Consider the following 16,724-nt stretch of genomic DNA (forward strand, 5'->3'; position numbering starts at 1 on the left):
GACCCCCCTATAAATAGCTACTGTTTATTGAGCAACTATGGGATTTGCATTGTGTGTGTCCATGTGCATGTATGTGCCTTAGCACACAGACACACAAAGACACACACAAAATATAATTCTCATATAATGCTGGGAGAGAACAGCATTGTCTTTTTTTTCCCCTCTCTTTTTAACCTATGAAAAAACGGAGGTTTAGGGAAATTAAGTGACTCCCTTCATCTAGAAGTAGGTGGGGCCAGGCTTTTGAGGCAGGCAGAGAAAGGTCCCAGGGCAGAAGCGGTTTAGTTAAATTTGCATTGTGTGTTAAGGACTGAGGTCTTTACATCTTTTACTGGGACCACAGACAAAGTATTTCATGTAAAGGAGCCTCTTCCTAATCTGCAAAATGGCTCCTTTTTCATTGGGTTGTTGGGGGAATGAATGAGAAAGTGCAGTCCAAGCACTTAAGCACATTCCTAACTCCCAAAGGCTCTGAAGGTCAACAAGTGAATTAAAAATAAACTGACATCACTGGTAACCCTCAGAGAGGGGATTCAGGGGGCCCTCCAATCCCAGGATCTGTGATAAATATGGACTTCACTGCTTTTTTAAAAACAACCAACCAACCCACCCCTGAAATTCAAAAATTGTTTCAACGATCTCATTGCTGCTAAATAGATTTATCTACCCATACTCTTTTCCTTGATTCTATTTGGATTCCCAAAGGTTTCTTATTTTTTGGCATGTGAAGGTGTGACTCAGTTCCTGGTAGGCACACCGGGCTTGAAACTAGAGAAAGAAGCAAAACCTCTCAAGCAGGAGCCTTTCCCTTGGGTAAGGCTCTAGCAGGCCAAGTCTCTCCTCCCTATGGGGGGCGTCCTGGGTGACAGACAAGAGGGTGTCCATGCCTACTTCCTCTTCCTCAGCGCCAATTCCAGCGCCACCATAAGCTGGATTGTAAATGGAGGGCTGGGAGGGAGGAAAGGGGCTTGTTACAAGTGTCACACACGCAGGGGACTTAATAGCCGCTGGTGTGTCTCTAACCTAGTGGACCTTCCCTTCCTCTTTCCAGCCCAGCGCCAGGCGCGGGGGCGGGGCTCGGCCACCACAGAGTCGAGGTGGGCGGAGCGCCACAGGGGTGCCAGCGGCCATAAGGGCGCAGCGCGCGCACCCGGCGCAGGCCAGCTCAGGCTTCCGCACATCATCCCCTCATCCGTGCACTGCACGGGCCCCACGCTCCACCTCACGCCCGTGCCCCCTCTATCCAAGTCCCCTGGCCCGAATTGGGGACATCCTCGCCCCGCCCGCCGGGGCCTCAGGAAGCAGCTGCTGGCCTCAGACTGCTGGTCTCTCGCACCATGCCCCGCATTGATGCCGACCTCAAGCTGGACTTCAAGGATGTACTGCTCCGACCTAAGCGAAGCAGCCTCAGGAGCCGAGCAGAGGTGGGGCTCTTTGAAAGCCGCAATGGGGTGGGATATTTTCCGGGGTGGCGCCGGGGAGGTGGGTGGAAGGCGGTGCATTGTGGTAATACCTTGCCAGCTTCTCTGTGTCTGAGAGTGGCAGGGGTGCCCACCCCCTGTGCCCGCTCCCTCTCCACTAGCTGAGGAAGGGAAAGCCAGCTGGTTCCCTGCCAGGATAGGAGGTGTCTTCAAGGGGCCCAGCTGGGGCCTAAAATTCTAAATCCCGCTGGCAGGGTTGGCCAGAGGAAGTACACTTTAGAACTAGACCATGGAGGAGCTAAGATGAAGTGGCCAAGTGGTGAGAAAGTGCGGGGAGGCCGCGTGAGTGAATTTAGGGAGAAGAGGACACAGTGGAGCCAGATCATGAAAGGAGAGGAAAAACAAGGGAAGATCCTTGTGATTTTGGCGCTGTCTCAGTCGAAAACTGCAGCTGGGTGAGAGTCAGATCCAGCAATAGAATTTCTTTAAGATAACTGAAAAAACTGGGAACTTCAGGACAAAAAGTTCAGGGTGTACCTTCCCCATTTCAGTGACCATGCCAGGAGTGAGGCTGTGCCTGGTGGCACCCCTCCTAACTGGACAGCTCAAGTCCAGTTCAGTCCTACAGAAGCTGAGAGCACTGGGGTGCAGGCGTGGGTCTGGGTGGCAAACTGGATCCAAGCCTGAAGAACAGGTGGACACTGGGCTGGAAATAGCCTCCGGATGGGTGTAGGGATGCCCCTGCTGGTGAGGAGGAAGGTCAAACTCTGAAGGATAAACTAGCTGCACAGATAGGCAGAGTTCCGTGGAGTGGTGTGCATTGGTGACAATGGCTTTGTCTGGTCTTCTGAGAGCCGAAGAGGAAGGTGAGGAAGCTGGACTGAGTCTGAAGGCTGGGTCTGCAGGAATAAACCAGAGGAGGCTGAGCCAGCGCACTATTCTTTACACTCCACTCTAAAGACCATAAATAAATTGGCGGGCTACCTACCGATGCCCAGGTCCAGCTGCAGGGCCTGGTGCTGCCAGCCAGGGGCTTGTTTGGATTAGAGAGGCCTCCTGCTTTAGCCAAAACCAAGTCACCTCACCTTAAGCAGGAGGGTTGGCAGGCTGCAGCCAGAGAGGATGGGACGGGACAGGACTGGAGAAGGCAGCAGAGGAATGGGTAACCCTTGTCATGCTAGACGAGGTTGGATGACTCTGTGCCTGTCCTTCATCATGTTCTTTTGGGTGCTGAAGAGCTGGACAGCCTCAAGAAAGAAAAATAGATGGTTTGCATGGCTGACCTGGCCCTCCTCAAGTATAAGCTGTGGTCAGTACCTAAGGCCAGGCTAAGATGAGATGTGGGGATTCTAGGCAGACTCATAATTTGATGGCCTCAATATTCTTTAAGTATTTGTTCAGAATTCACTTAGAGAGAAACTATTAAGAAAAATTATATGTTTAAAACAAGGATATATTGTATGTATTTTCTGAACCAGGAAACATCTTGAGAAGGTAAAACATTTTGAATTTATGTAATAAAATGAATTACTCTTTCCTAGGGAATAGTATGACATCATTTTGTTTCATAATTTGGACTGATTGAAACTATTAATGTCCCGGCCTCTGATAGCACCTTAAAAGCTACATGTACACATTGCAATGAGAACTCTATGTCCTTGGGAAGGGTTTTCATATTTCTACTTTTGTGGGAGTTTGCCAGCTCTGTGCCTGGAAACCTGAGCTGACTGGCATTGCCTTTCCAGTTGGTTCCTGTAATAGTTTAGCTTCCTGCTGTCCCGGGCAGCTGCCTGGTTGGCTACCCCTCACCCCCGGACTGCCTGCTTCACTGGTGTTGAGGGATGTAGGTAGGCCTAGGTCTAGTCAGGCTTCTAATCCCTTCTCAATGTTTTCTCAGTTTGCTTGTGGGTGCCTGAAATGTTTTTGTCAGCAGATTAAAAACTTGCATTGCACAATCAGATAAAAGCCACACATATGCCCTGTGGCAGAAGTCATACCTGAATGCAGTTTCTAAGCTGGATCGTAAGTGACTGGCAAATGACCGACTTTGAGCTGAACCAGAGAGCAGACCTGAGTGGAGCCAGGATGGAAAGCATTCCCCGTGAGAGCAGAGTCTGGCTAAGAAGGGAGAATTTTGACCATTGATAAGATTGATTACCGAAATAGTTTGAGCCAGGCCTGCTGAAGAGGAAATAGAAAGTGATGTCCTACTTGGAAGTTGGAGTGTTCCTCTTAGGGCATTTCCACAAGTGTCACATAAAATGAATTTGGAATCACCTTCCAGAGGCAAGGGTACAGGTGGAGATGGCCCAGGTGGCCTTACAGTGACTGCACCAGATGGGCGACCTTCATTTCTCAGCGGGCTGTCCATTCATTGCCTTTGCCCATGTCTGCCCGAGCCCCGGCACACAAGAATGAAGTGCCACAAGGCTGTGGGAGGGGCATGACGTTTGTTGACTGAGGCAAGAGCTTGTCTTTATCTGATAGACCCGGAGCCTGCATGCCCTTGATTCCCTGAGTGCATTCTTTTTCAGGACCCATTTCTGGCTCAGATGTCCCAACTTAGTCCTTATGGTAGTAAGAATTTTGTTTTTAAAGAGCAAAACAAAAACTTAATGCAACTCTGACTTTGGAAGTCAGGTATTGAGGAGAATTTGCACTGGAAAACTGGCCACTTGTCCCAGGGCAGGGAAGCATGACATGACACAGTGAGTGCTGTGTCTCCTTGAAATTCTGTGGTAATGTTTCACCAGTGGTCTCGTGAGAAGAGTTCTGGTCCGGCCTGAGCAAGCCTTAGGATGAGATATGGCAGATGGAGAGGATATGGGGCTGGGAAAAAGGAAATCTGGGGTGCAGTCCAAGCTCTCTGCAGGTTATTTTATTACCTGTGCCTCTGGATCAGTTTCCCAAGGCTGTTGTAACAGAGCAGCACAAACTGGGAGGCTTACACAAAAGATATTTGTTGTCTCACAGTTCTGGAGGCTGAAGTCCAAGATAAGATGTTGGCAGAGTTGGCTCCTTCTGAGGGCTGTGAGGGAGAATTTGTCCCAGGCCCCTCTCTCTCTGGTTGTTTACAGGGAATCTGAGGTGTTCCATGGCTTGTAGATGTGTGACCCTGATTTCTGTCTTCATCTTCACATAATATCCTCTCTTTCTGTGTGTCTGTGTTCAAATTTTTCCCTTTTAAAAGAACACCAGCCATATTGGAATGGGCCCACCCTGATGACCTCATTTTACCTTCATCATCTGCAAAGACCCTATTTCCAAACAAGATCCTGGGTTAGGACTTTACCATCTTTGGGAGGAGACACAAACCGTAACAGCTTTGCTCTGTAATTATGAGAGTTTGACTAGACTTGTTATTCATGGATGCCTCCAAATCACCTAGGAAGACACTCCAAAAAACACACATCTTGTCTCTAACACAAAGGTTCTGGTTTATTATGATGGAGGCAGCCCAAGCATGTGTATTTTGGACATCATCTTATGATGATTCTCATGTGTGTGAGGATGCTCTGGACTGGCCACGGGAACCCTTTCCATTTGTGGGAGCCTGTGGCTCTCTGGTAATGTGCAGTTGCATGTGCTTCTCCTAAGAATGGATGGTGACACTTCCAGGGGATAGAGTACATGCAAAGGGCTGGGCTGGGCCCACTAATCATTTCTTGAGAAAGGCTGGGGGCCAGAACGATGTTATTCTCACCTCTTGACCAGATGTTAACTTATTCCACTTGTGATCCAGCAGGACTACAAAGATGAGAGGCATTGTCTCCGTACCTAGACGTAATGATCTACAGGTGACACAGATAATGAACACACAGTTTATAAGAGAATTGCTCTAATCAATACCATCCGCACATCTAGGCAAAAGGGTCCCCTGACCCCTCCTTGCTGGACAGGGCCTGTGGGCTGTGCTGTTGCTTCTAGGCCCTTCTCTAGGTTCTCAGGATCCTGGATTTCTCTGTGCTCTTGACTTGGAGCTGGTTCCAAGGCCTTCCAGGGTCTCCCCTCCAAGGTGTGTTTTCTCAAGAGCCATCTGTGCTGCTGGTATGCTTGCCTGTAACTCAGTCACCAAGTGGCAGGCGTTTGTCGGAGTGGAGGTGTGTGTGTGCATGGGACTTCATGTGAGGACTGGGGTGTGCATACAAGAATTTGGGTGGGAAGAGAAGGAGATGTGGACTGCCTGCCCAGGCTGGCTCCCTGTGACATAATGTTCTGGTGCTTTCCAGGTCAGTGATGAAATTGTGTTTATTAAGGTAGGAAGATAGGACAAAATTTATGCAGCACCTTGTTAGCTTGCCTTATAAGCCTGAGGTATTTAGAAATGTGGTAGGGGCCTCCACTTGTACTTCTGGGACCACTGATGTCAGCTGACTTTAATGAAGGTATGTATAAAGAGCTGCAGAGATAAGTACTTTTGAGGTTGGGGTGGGGTGGCTTATTACTTTACATTTCCGTTCAAATCAGGTTAGCAGAGTGAGAATTGGAGATGCCATGTTTGTTCCTGGGAGGCTGGAATAGTTGAGATACCTCTTTCAGTGAATAACTGGTCTGTTGTGTTGTTATGTTGTTTAGGTTGAGAAGATAATTTTATTTATAATTTTTAGAATTAAGGATTGTGTATAATCTGCCACGTGGAGAAGACTAGGATTGAGGGGGAGAGTTCATTGCTGAGGCTGACTGTTTCCATGAAAAACTGTGGGGGTTTTTTGTGGTGTGTGTGCGTACTGCCAATGGGTTTTGGACTGCCAAGAAAACCCCATTGTGAGCTCAGCTGGGTGTACAGTGTAGCATCTCTTCTAGTGCATCTTGGGAGTAGTGTAAGAGTAATTTGAGTCAAGGAATTCTAATTATTTTAAGCCTGGGAAGTCAAAATGCTGGGGCCATGAGTAGCACAGAAGGTTGCAACAAATAGACCCTGGCAATTATAGTTCATAATTTAAATATAACTTCCTTTCACTGAAGTAGAATCAAGAATCATAATGAGGAAGTTGGGAAAGGGATGACCCGCCCCATATGCTCAGGCAGTGACAGCTTTTCATTTCCCCTAGTGATTGCTGTATAAGGCCAGTGTGAACATGCTTATGACATCACTCTCCCGGGAAGCCTGGTGGACAGAGAGTCCTGTGTGGAGAAGCAAGAGAAAGGAAAAGCTTAGGAAGCCTGAAGTGTCCCATGCTGGTTTTTGACATGTTGATTGCAAAGTGAAACTTGTCTGAAATAAAAAAGAATAAAATAAGGAGCTAAATAAACACTAGTAGGCAATGATTACTGCTGGTGTATTCTCGAAGCCAGGATTAGTGTCGGTAGGTCCAGCTTATTTCAGAAGCTGAAGGTTCACACCTGTGTTCCTCTTGATGGTTCTGCTTGGGGTCTGTATCTGTCAGGGTCCAGCCAAGGAAGCAAACAGTGCTAAATATTTAAAACAGGGAATTTAATGCAAGATACCTGAACACTGCTGAGATGCCAAATGAGATATTGAGGCACCCCAGTGATTGGCAGCAGCGAGAAACGACTTCCAAAGGGGAGAAGGCGATCTTACTGAGGCGGGGGGCTAGGATCACCCTGCGAAAGCTGGAACTAAGATCCTGTGGGCCACGGCAGAGGGCTCTGGGAGAACTACCCTGACTACACACAGGCTGTCTCCTCCCAATTTCCTAGTTCTCCCCCAGTTTGCTACTCAGTGACCCCCATTGGCTCAGCCCAGCCAGAAACCAATCTGGGAAGTGGATCCTGCAGGGGGCGGCCTCTGTGTGATCAGAACATGGCAGGAGGGGGCGAGGACTGGATCTGCGAACACCCAGGCCTAGGATCTGCCCTGGGTCAAAGAAGTGATTGTGACTGTGCTTGCTCTTGGTGAGCACCTCCTGGCACACTGCTTTTGCTGAGCCCACCATCATGGCCTAGCTCTCCTGGTATCAGAGTTAGTCATACATGCCCCCAAGATGCAGTTAAAATAGAATTGAAGGGCCCTGCCTCCACCTGTTAGCGAGTCAGAGTAACAAGCGTTTATGTGCAAAGACATATGGTTACAGTGTACTCGCCCATCTCTTTGAAAGATGGTCCTAATTAGAGAACAGCTGAGTAGGTTGAAAGGGTAAGGAATTAATGGTTTACAGCTCACTGCAGGGTGAATTTGGAGTGGAAGGTGAGAATTAAAGGAGGGCCATGGTTGGCAGGGATTTTTCTGAGTGGAGTGGAGCATCCACTGAGTCGGAGTAGAGTGGGTTTTCTCAGAAGGGGAACTGTTTCTCTAGTGCTTGGAAGTGGGGACAGAGGACATGTACGTGGTGGGTATGTAGGTGTAGGGCTGGGATGGACCAGGCTGGGGACAGAGGGTGGCAGTGGGATGGGAGAGGCTGCTGAAGGAGAGGGACCTTACTTACTGTCTGGAGGCTGGGCTTGATGGCAGAGCCTGCAGTGCCTTGTGCTGGCAGTTGAGGATGCTAAGGAGCCGGCTTCAGCTTTTGTACTGGATAGCAGCACATTACTCAGTTTCCTCAGGGACCCTCCTGCTTTTGGAACATCTGGCCAAAGAGAATCCAGGGACTAAGGGGCATACACTTCTTAGTGTTCTTCCCACGTGCTTCAGATTCTAGAAATTCTGCACAAATCATGCAAAGAGCAAATCATTTCTCTTTCCTTTTGTGCCAATAGGTGGATCTTGAGCGTACTTTCACGTTTCGAAACTCAAAGCAGACCTACTCAGGGATCCCCATCATTGTGGCCAACATGGACACCGTGGGGACATTTGAGATGGCAGCGGTGATGGCACAGGTAGGATGGTGGGCTTTTCCCCCTGCTGCTCACACTGGAGGGGTTGTCAGGACCCTCCCCTGGACGTGTTCAGACACTCTGAAGAAAAAGGGAGACATTTGGGTCCATGGCTGTGGCCATACTATTTCTTTCTGAGTCTGAATATTGCTGGAGTCACTTTTTTTCTTCCCCCTCTTCAGTCAGAAATGATGGGTGGAGTCTGGACTTGGCATTCGATGAGATGTTCTGGAGCCACATCCGTTTCTTCCTTGAAGATACCCATAATAGTTTTGGAAATTAGGGATACAGAAAGAAGTTGGACATTGTGCCATATTGCAGTTAGTCGAGTGCCATATTATACTGATAAGAAGAGGGTGAGTGCCTTTAAATGAAGACAGACTGCTTCATCTGTAGTCTGCACTGTAGCATTTATTGCATTATATGTAGAAAACATGTATTGAGCACTTACGTGCCAAACACTGGATATAATGTCACAGCTTCACCAGGTAGGTTCCTTTTGCAGATGAAGAAACTGAGGCAGAGAGTGAAAGGAGAGGTAACTTGGCCTAGGGCATTCAGCTAAGTAGAGACAGAGTCAAGATTCAAACCCAGAATAAGAGATTTGCCTCTCAGTTTACACTGGCAGATTACAGTCCAAGCTCAAGGTCCCTTTTAGCCAGTTACTAATTAATTTCCCATCAGTGGAGTAGCTAGTATTCTCTCCTTGGGAAAAATGAAGGAAAAGCCTTCTGTGGGCAGGACCTTCATTTCATGCAGCTGTGTCTCGGGTGCAATGCACTGTGTTCATCCTACATGCCAACATTTGCTTGTCTTATGCACAGGGTGTATGTGTCTATTTCCACTGGTGATTCTGCCAAGTGAAAAAATAAATCCAATTAGTTGAAAGAGCTTCTCACTGTGGGCAGCAAGTCTAACCCTAGGAGGTGCTGGGAGTTGGTATTAGCCAGTGATTAGAAGGAAGATCTTCAAACAAATTATGAGCTCAAAAAATGGCGTAGGTTGTGGTCTGTCTGACTGCATGATCGTTAGTTGTATCATCTGTCGCCCTTCAGCCCCCACTGAGCTTTGAGCTAGAGGCTAATAAATTAATTGCTAAAGGAATTTGTATTTTTTCTTCCCATCTTTTCCTTGCTTTGCTCTGTGATCAGCCATTGGTACTAATGAATTATGTGTTCATGTAAAAGTGGGTGGAATCAGGGAGCAATAAATAGCCCTGATTAATTCATGTATCAGATTACTAGTCCACGAAAAACATACATGTTACGTTCTTCCCTTTTTCCCATGAATGGGAAGACTCCCAATTAATTAAGACTCTCAATTAATGAGACAGTGCACACTGAAACAACTAAACATGTGTGGGCACTGTGATTTTCTATTCCTGGGACCCACTGAGCAGTGCCAGATGATGAAGCCGTAGATTTTAGATGGGGAACGGGAGGGAGAAATGGACCCAGAGAAGTTGGGAGAGAGGCCCCGATATCAGGCAGGAGCCGGAGGCCTGCAGTCAGGTATGAGTTCGGTGCTAGCTGTTGCCCCTTACTGGCCAAGCATTTGTTAAATTGTCTTTAAATTAACATTTTTTTAAAATTGAATTTATTGGGGTGATGTTGGTTAATAAAATTATTTAAGTTCTAGGTGTACAGTTCTATAACACATCATCTGTATATTGTATTGTGTGTTCACCATCCCAAGTCAAGTCTCTTTCCATCACCATTTATCCCCCCTGTATCCTCTTCTGTCTCCCCCCACTCACCTCCTGTCTGGAAAACACCTTGCTGTTGGCTGTGTCTATGAGGTTTGTTGTTTTTGTTTTTTTATTAATCCTTTTATCTTTATCACGCAGCCCTGCAACACTCCTCCCCTCTGACAGTTGTCACTCTGCTCTCTGTCTGAGTCTGTTTCTATTTTGTTTGTTAGTTTATTTTGCTCATTAGATTCCACATATGAGCAAAGTCATGTAGTACTTGTCCTTCTCTGACTGGCTAAATTTCAATTTCTTATGCTCCTTTTCTGTCCACAAAGTGAATATTATTGTACAAAGTTGTTCTGCAAAGTACATGAAAGAATGTTGCAAGCTGCTTGAACAAGGTAGGTACTCAGTGAATGCCAGATCCGTAGATGTAGATTTAATATTACAATTCATATAATTCCTTTCCTTAGGGATACCAACTGCTGATGGGTTTAGCTTTCAGCAAGAATCATTTAGGGTATGAACACAAGGAAAAGCTTTCAGGTGTGAGTTGAGGTTCTTTCGGGCTGGCGAAGCAGAATTTGTCTTAAGGAGGCCCTTCTTGGCAGGGGACCCACTCTTGGCCTAATGCAGGTGCTCAGTGGGGGCTGAGAACTCTCCCTTTTCCCTCCCCTGCTTTTTGGCAGAGCCGCCTAAGTCCTGACTGGGGTGTTGTCTGTTTAGTTTAGGATGGAAAACCCCTTTTGTGATTTTACTGGTGTAACCTTGGTCTGCTTTTGGCTCCTAGGAGCATATTCAAAGCTAATTAATTAAACATGACTGCCAGGAATACCTGATGCTTTTGTGTGGTTGACTCACCCTCAGCCTCATGGAGGAAGGAGGCTCACTTGACTTCTTACCCTAAAGGTGCTGTTTTGTTTCCTAGCACTCCATGTTCACAGCAATTCATAAGCATTACACGCTGGATGACTGGAAGCGCTTTGCCACTAATCACCCGGAATGCCTCCAGGTATGACTATTACATTTGTTGCAGAGGGTGGAAAATCTTTGGGGTTGTCAAAAAGATTTGAATCAGCAGCAGGTAGACACACAGACGCCCGAGAGAGTCCTGGGGAAATGCAGATGTGGTCCCCCAGCCCTTCATCATTGCAAGGGATTGGTTAAGGGAACCTGTTCTGTATCCTGTTTTGAAAATACTAGGATTTACTTGCAAGGGGTATCTGCCTTTTTTCCCTTGAAAGGTGAAGTGTTATGAGAGCTTGGGGAGGTCCTCTGCTTCCTGCCAGGGGTAGATCCAGTCTGAACATTCCTTTTGGATGTAGAAAAAAACCCACATCTAATTATAACAAGTTGTTTTGGAGTTGAATAAACAGTATGCCAGCTAAGATGGCTATAATCAAAAGACAGAGAGTAACAAGTGTTGGCATGAATGTGGAGGAAGTGGAACCCTCCTGTGTTGCTGGTGCGAATGTAAAATGGTACAGCTGCTTTGGAAAATAGTGCAGCAGCTCCTCAAAAAAGTTAAAAATAAGTGTTATCATATGACTCAGCAGTTCTGGTCTTAGACAAAGCCCCAGTAGAAGTAAAAATGTATGTCCACATAAAAACTTATACAGAGGCCCTGGCTGGTATGGCTCAGTGGATTGAGCGCTGGCCTGTAAACCAAAGGGTCACCGATTTCATTCCCAGTCAGGGCACATGCCTGGGTTGCTGGCTAGGTCCCCAGTAGGGGGCACCTGAGTGGCAACCACACATGGCTGTTCTTTTTCCTCTCTGTCTCTTCCCCTGTGTCTAAAAATAAATAAATAATATCTGGAAAAAAAAAGAAAGCTTGTACAGAGGTTTTCATAGCAGCATTGTTCATAATAGCTGACAGGTAGAAACAAGCCAGATATCTGTCCGTTGTAAGTGGAAATTACCATATTTTGCCGGGTATAATGTGTTCCCATGTATAATGCACACCCACGTTTTTGGCCCAAACTTTCCGGAAAAAAGTCTTTCATTTTAATTTTTAAATTCAATTATTTATTTATTTATTTGTATTTAGAAACAAAACCAATTATCATATTCTAGGGCATCATTTTGCATATGGTTATTGTTATTGCTTTCTAGAATAATACTTTAAATGCATAAGCAAAAATAAAAGAATTAAAAACATTTAGCTAGATACAGAATTAGTACTACCCATATATAATGCGCATCCTTACTTTTTCCTCAAAAATTTGGGTAGAAAAGTGCACATTATACACAGCAAAATACAGTAAGTTCTTTCATGGTATCCAAGGACCCAGGCACGGGGATTGTGATGTGGTTATTTATGAGGAGAGAGAAGCTCCCTCTGGTGTCCAGTGTCTCATTTCCTTCTCTCCCGTCATGGAAAAAGTCCAACCTGTCCTCAGCAAGGCCAAGACAAAAGCCAGTGTCCAGAGTTTTTGAATCATATTAAAGCTTAGTTCTTTGGAGCCCACAGGCAAGTGGTCTCAGTCCCCAACCAGGTAGCTTCGCTGGTTTTCCCAGCTGCTCCAGTAGTCGAGTCTGTGTGGCTGCTACGGCCACATGGCTGTGGAGGAAGGGTGTACGAGTGCATGGGGTGAGTGCAGGTCACCTGGGTGAGAGAGAAAGGGGGAGAGAGAGAGAAAAAAAGAGAGAGAGAGAGAGAGAGAAAAAAGAGAGAGAGAGAGAGAGAGAGAGAGAGCGCTTCTTTGTTCCCCTGGGATTATATTCACTTGGGTGTGGACAGACCAGGTGCCTTTTCAAAAGAACTAATGAGCTTCCCAGGCTTCTGCGGGCTTTGGATGGGTCGACATCTCCTAGTTAGACTGACAGGCCTCTATGGTCCAGCAGCTCCCTGTGTGTCCCCCAATAATCCGGTACTCGAGGGGGGACAAGGAAGTGTTAATCTCCTGGGTAAAGAAGTGCTGTAATCCCCTGGAGTTTGAAAAGCTGTAGCTTCTTGATGAAGCAGGCTTATGTTCCCCAGTCTATTAAGCTCGCTGTCTACGTCCCTTTGCTCCTCTCTCTCATCAGCCATTAGCTAAGCACCAATGGTAACGCATCAGCTGATGAGTGAAATCTGGCATATCCACACAGTGGAATATCATTCAGCTATGAAGAGGAATGAGGTGCTGATACATGCTATAGCTGGATGAACCTTGAAAACATTTTGCCAAGTGAAAAAGCCAGACACAAAAGGACACATATGTGATTTTGTTTACATGAAATCTCAGGAATAGGCAAACCTGTGGAGACAGAAAGTAAATTAGTGGTTGCCTCAGGCTTGAGGGAGGGTGAGACCTAAAAGATGAGAACTCTTTGGAGGAGGGTGATGAAAATGATCGGAAACTGTGATGATGCTGCACCACTCTGAACATACTAAACCCTGGAATTGTGCACTTTAAATGGGCGACTTGCATGGTATGATTGTATCTCAATAAAGCTGTTATTATTTTGTTTTTAAAAGGGCAGTTTGAAAATAACAAAAAGCCCCAATATAATGTGCCTGCCTGTCCTCCTGGTGCATTCGGGTGTTCCGAGCTGGTGCCAGCAGGGTGCCTCTCTGCACTGGAGACACGCTCCTCCAAGATCAGGCTGTCTGCGATCGAAAGATGACTTCACGTTGCACTCCCCTGGAGGCTGCACTGGCTTTTTCTTCTTTCTTTTTCCTCTGCTTTAATTGTGTGTGGATTTTCATTAGTGAGAAGGTGGTTTGGGAGATAAAATAATTCCAGCTTAATAGCTAATGCTTCATTTTTGCTGTATTGTGTTCAAATGAACTATAGTTTTTTCTGCCTCTTCTTCTCATCTCAGTAAGAAGGTGGGAAGGCAACAAATCTGGGGCAACGTGTGGTTTGTTGGCAGCTTGGCCTTCACGACCCAGTGTGATCATTTGCCTGACTGCTCTGCCCTCTCCAATGGAAAGGCTGATTTTTCTGAAAAGGAAAAGCCCCTCTCTCAGGGCTACTAAAAGCTCAGTAGCCCTGAGAGAAACTAACTAATCTTGGCTTCCACGGGCCAAACATGAACAGAAATGAAGGGGAAGATACAAAGGGTAGCAAAGTTCCTGTGGGAGGGAGTAGGTGTGTGGATGGGCAGAACTGGTCCGATCGGCAACATGGAGTGCCCCTGGAGTGTCTGGGCTGTAGCTACGTTGTCGTGGTTTTCTGAGAATAACAAGGATATTAATAATATATGTCCGTGCTCTGGCTTATGGTTTAGAGATAACAAGTTAAAACATTGTTATAACTATGAAGGCGAGATGCCGACTCTGGGCACAGTCCTGTGGCTTAGTCTCACTAAGGCATAAATTGCTAAACACAGGCCTTTTCCCAAAGAGCATTTTTCGGAGGAGCAGATGAGTGGTTTGGAGGGCACTGGCGCTGTGGAGGTGTGGGGAGAGGGTGTCACGGAACTGGGGAGGTGGCTTCAGTTGTGAACACATCCAAGTGCAGCTGGGAAGGATCACTTCAGGCTCCTTTGTTCTCGTACCCGGGGACACCTGGACCTTTTAATAGGGACAGTGAGATTCGCAGCTTTTTGGGACACAATTTGCATGTTGTGTTTGTATTGTATTGAGAATAAAAATGAAAATAGGAAGAAGTTTTAGATATCTTTCCCTCTGAATTCCCAGAGTAAGATGCTCGGAGCGATGGCCACAGCGTTGGCGTAAGGAGGCCCAAGTTCACTGGCCTCCCCTCCCTTCTTCACGACTCTCCTCTCCTCCAGGAGGAGAGTTTGCACCCGCAGTTCCACGATTCGGAGTCCCACATAGACAGCTTGAGGAAAGTAAATGCCAAGGAGGTTTCCCAAATATTTAATAAATTGCTTACTAGAAAGATTCTGTGGCTGAGGGCCGGGGTTAAGAATATATGTAATTTAATGGTGGGAAAGACAGCAGGGGCGAGGTTTAGATAATTTAATGAGTGAAAGTCCTTTACCTCTGCTCTGCGTATTGCTTGAGCAGCCCGCTGTGTGTGTATTCGACCGGGGTAACCTCAGAAGGTCTGTGTGTTGTCCTCAGAGCAGGCGAATGGATGGAGGCAGGGTCTGACTTCGGAATACTACTCACTGTTTGTGTCCTGCACCTTTTGGTTTGTTTTGGTGTAGCATATAGCCGTGAGTTCCGGCAGTGGGAAGAGCGACCTGGAAAAGATGAGCAGCATCCTGGAAGCTGTGCCGCAGATTAAGTTCATTTGCCTGGATGTGGCCAATGGCTATTCAGAGCATTTTGTGGAATTTGTGAAACTCGTCCGTGCCAAATTTCCAGCACACACCATTATGGTAGGTATGGTGGAACATTCTGTAGATGGGGAAGCAAAAAGAGAGGTGTTCAGTGTGTCCGGGGAGCTATCTACTCCAGAGCTTTTGGTGCCTTCTTATTAGAAGACTAGGTGAAAATCACTGGAAAGGGTGGAAGCAGCTATGGAAGATCTGAAAACTAACTCACCTCTGTAAAAAGTGAAATTCAGGTCGACATCGTTGGGTATGACTCCTTATCTCTGCTTAATATCTTCGAAAGTTTCTTACCATGTGATACCTTTAAACAGAGGTCTGTGTCAACTTCTTTTCAAATTATAAGAGAAAGTTTATGTAGAAAGTTACAGAGGTAACAGAAGGGAGCCAGCTGGGCTGCGTAGGCTCAGCAAACAAGTTACAGAGGCAGAAGAGAGCTTAGGAGAGGCCTTTGGAGCTTAGGAGAGGGAAAGGCAGAAGTAATGCGCCTGGAGGGAAGAAGAGGGGGTCAGGAGAGGCGCAGGCATGCTCCCGAGAAGGAGAGCCAGAGATCAGATTTTAAAAATGAAAAGCCCACTGTAACTGGGTTGTAGTTTAACGTACTTACGCCATCGATGCCCCACTCCTGTTGCCAGTAGAAATTGTTGCTGTAAGAGCTGATTCCGCAGTATGAACATTTCGCCATGCCCAACTGTTATTTGCAGATTATTTGGTGTATTGTTTTACCTAGCATCTTTATTCTTGACCTTTCCTGCCTTTTTTATATTTTCTTAATTATTAACGTCTTCATTAGTTAGAATATATATTTGTTATTGCTGGGAAGTATGGCTTTTCAGAAAAAAGGAACTAGAAACTCTAAGGTTAAATCTGGCTTTTGGGAATCTATATTATAATTACATGTGCCTTTAGTGGTCTTAACTAACATGGCGATTATAGATCGGCCGCTAGATAAGCTACCTGACTGTCCTTTTTAAATTTATTCCTCCTCACATTTTGTCAGTGTAAGGAAGTTGGGAGATAGGAATTATTTCTATTGATGGAGTTAACTGTTGTTTTAAGGACTTCCAACGAGTTTTAAGGTAAGTATTTTTATGTTTTCCAATCACACCAGAAGAAAGGATCAAGAATTGTCCCAAGATCAACCAGCTGTACAGTGTCAGCCTTTGGGTGGGAAATAGCACAATTCATTTTACCCTCCATAAGAGTGCTGCCAGTGGCATTTTTTTGAACAGTAATACCACTTATTGATGCCTACTGTGTTCTAGAAGGTTTACATAGTTTTTTTCCTCTCTTCTTCACAATATCCCTGTAAAGAGTAGAAACTGTTGTCCCAAACTGACCATAGATGAGGACTCTTCAGCTCTTACTTCTCTGTAACACTGGGGATTTTCACAAGGTCATAGCATCATTAAGCAGTAAAGCTGGGATTTAAAGGCAGCTTGTTCTGAATGAAAGGTCCAAGGTCTATCCTCGAGACTTGTTAACATGCCCCATCCTTGTTAACTTTGGTGATAAAACTCCTTTCTTCCACTAGGCAATATGCTTGCAACCAATTTCCTGCTTCCCAATTCTGAGGAGGCTGACCTGTGTTGTGCTTGCACTGGAGG

General features: G+C 46.1%; 1 protein-coding gene across 1 annotated transcript in view; it reads left to right on the top strand.

Moving 5' to 3' along the window:
* Positions 1-1,121: 1,121 nt before the first annotated feature.
* The window catches only part of GMPR (guanosine monophosphate reductase), a 41,401-nt gene continuing 25,798 nt past the window's right edge, over positions 1,122-16,724 (top strand). The window contains exons 1-4 of the mRNA XM_045847187.1: positions 1,122-1,424; positions 8,079-8,198; positions 10,814-10,897; positions 14,992-15,165. Of these exons, the coding sequence (XP_045703143.1) occupies positions 1,338-1,424; positions 8,079-8,198; positions 10,814-10,897; positions 14,992-15,165 (465 nt within the window). The 5' untranslated portion in view covers positions 1,122-1,337. The remainder of the gene's footprint in view (positions 1,425-8,078; positions 8,199-10,813; positions 10,898-14,991; positions 15,166-16,724) is intronic.

Source organism: Phyllostomus hastatus, unplaced genomic scaffold (assembly GCF_019186645.2).
Source record: "Phyllostomus hastatus isolate PE091 unplaced genomic scaffold, TTU_PhHast_1.1 phas_contig_524, whole genome shotgun sequence".
Classification (NCBI taxonomy): Eukaryota; Metazoa; Chordata; class Mammalia; order Chiroptera; family Phyllostomidae; genus Phyllostomus; species Phyllostomus hastatus.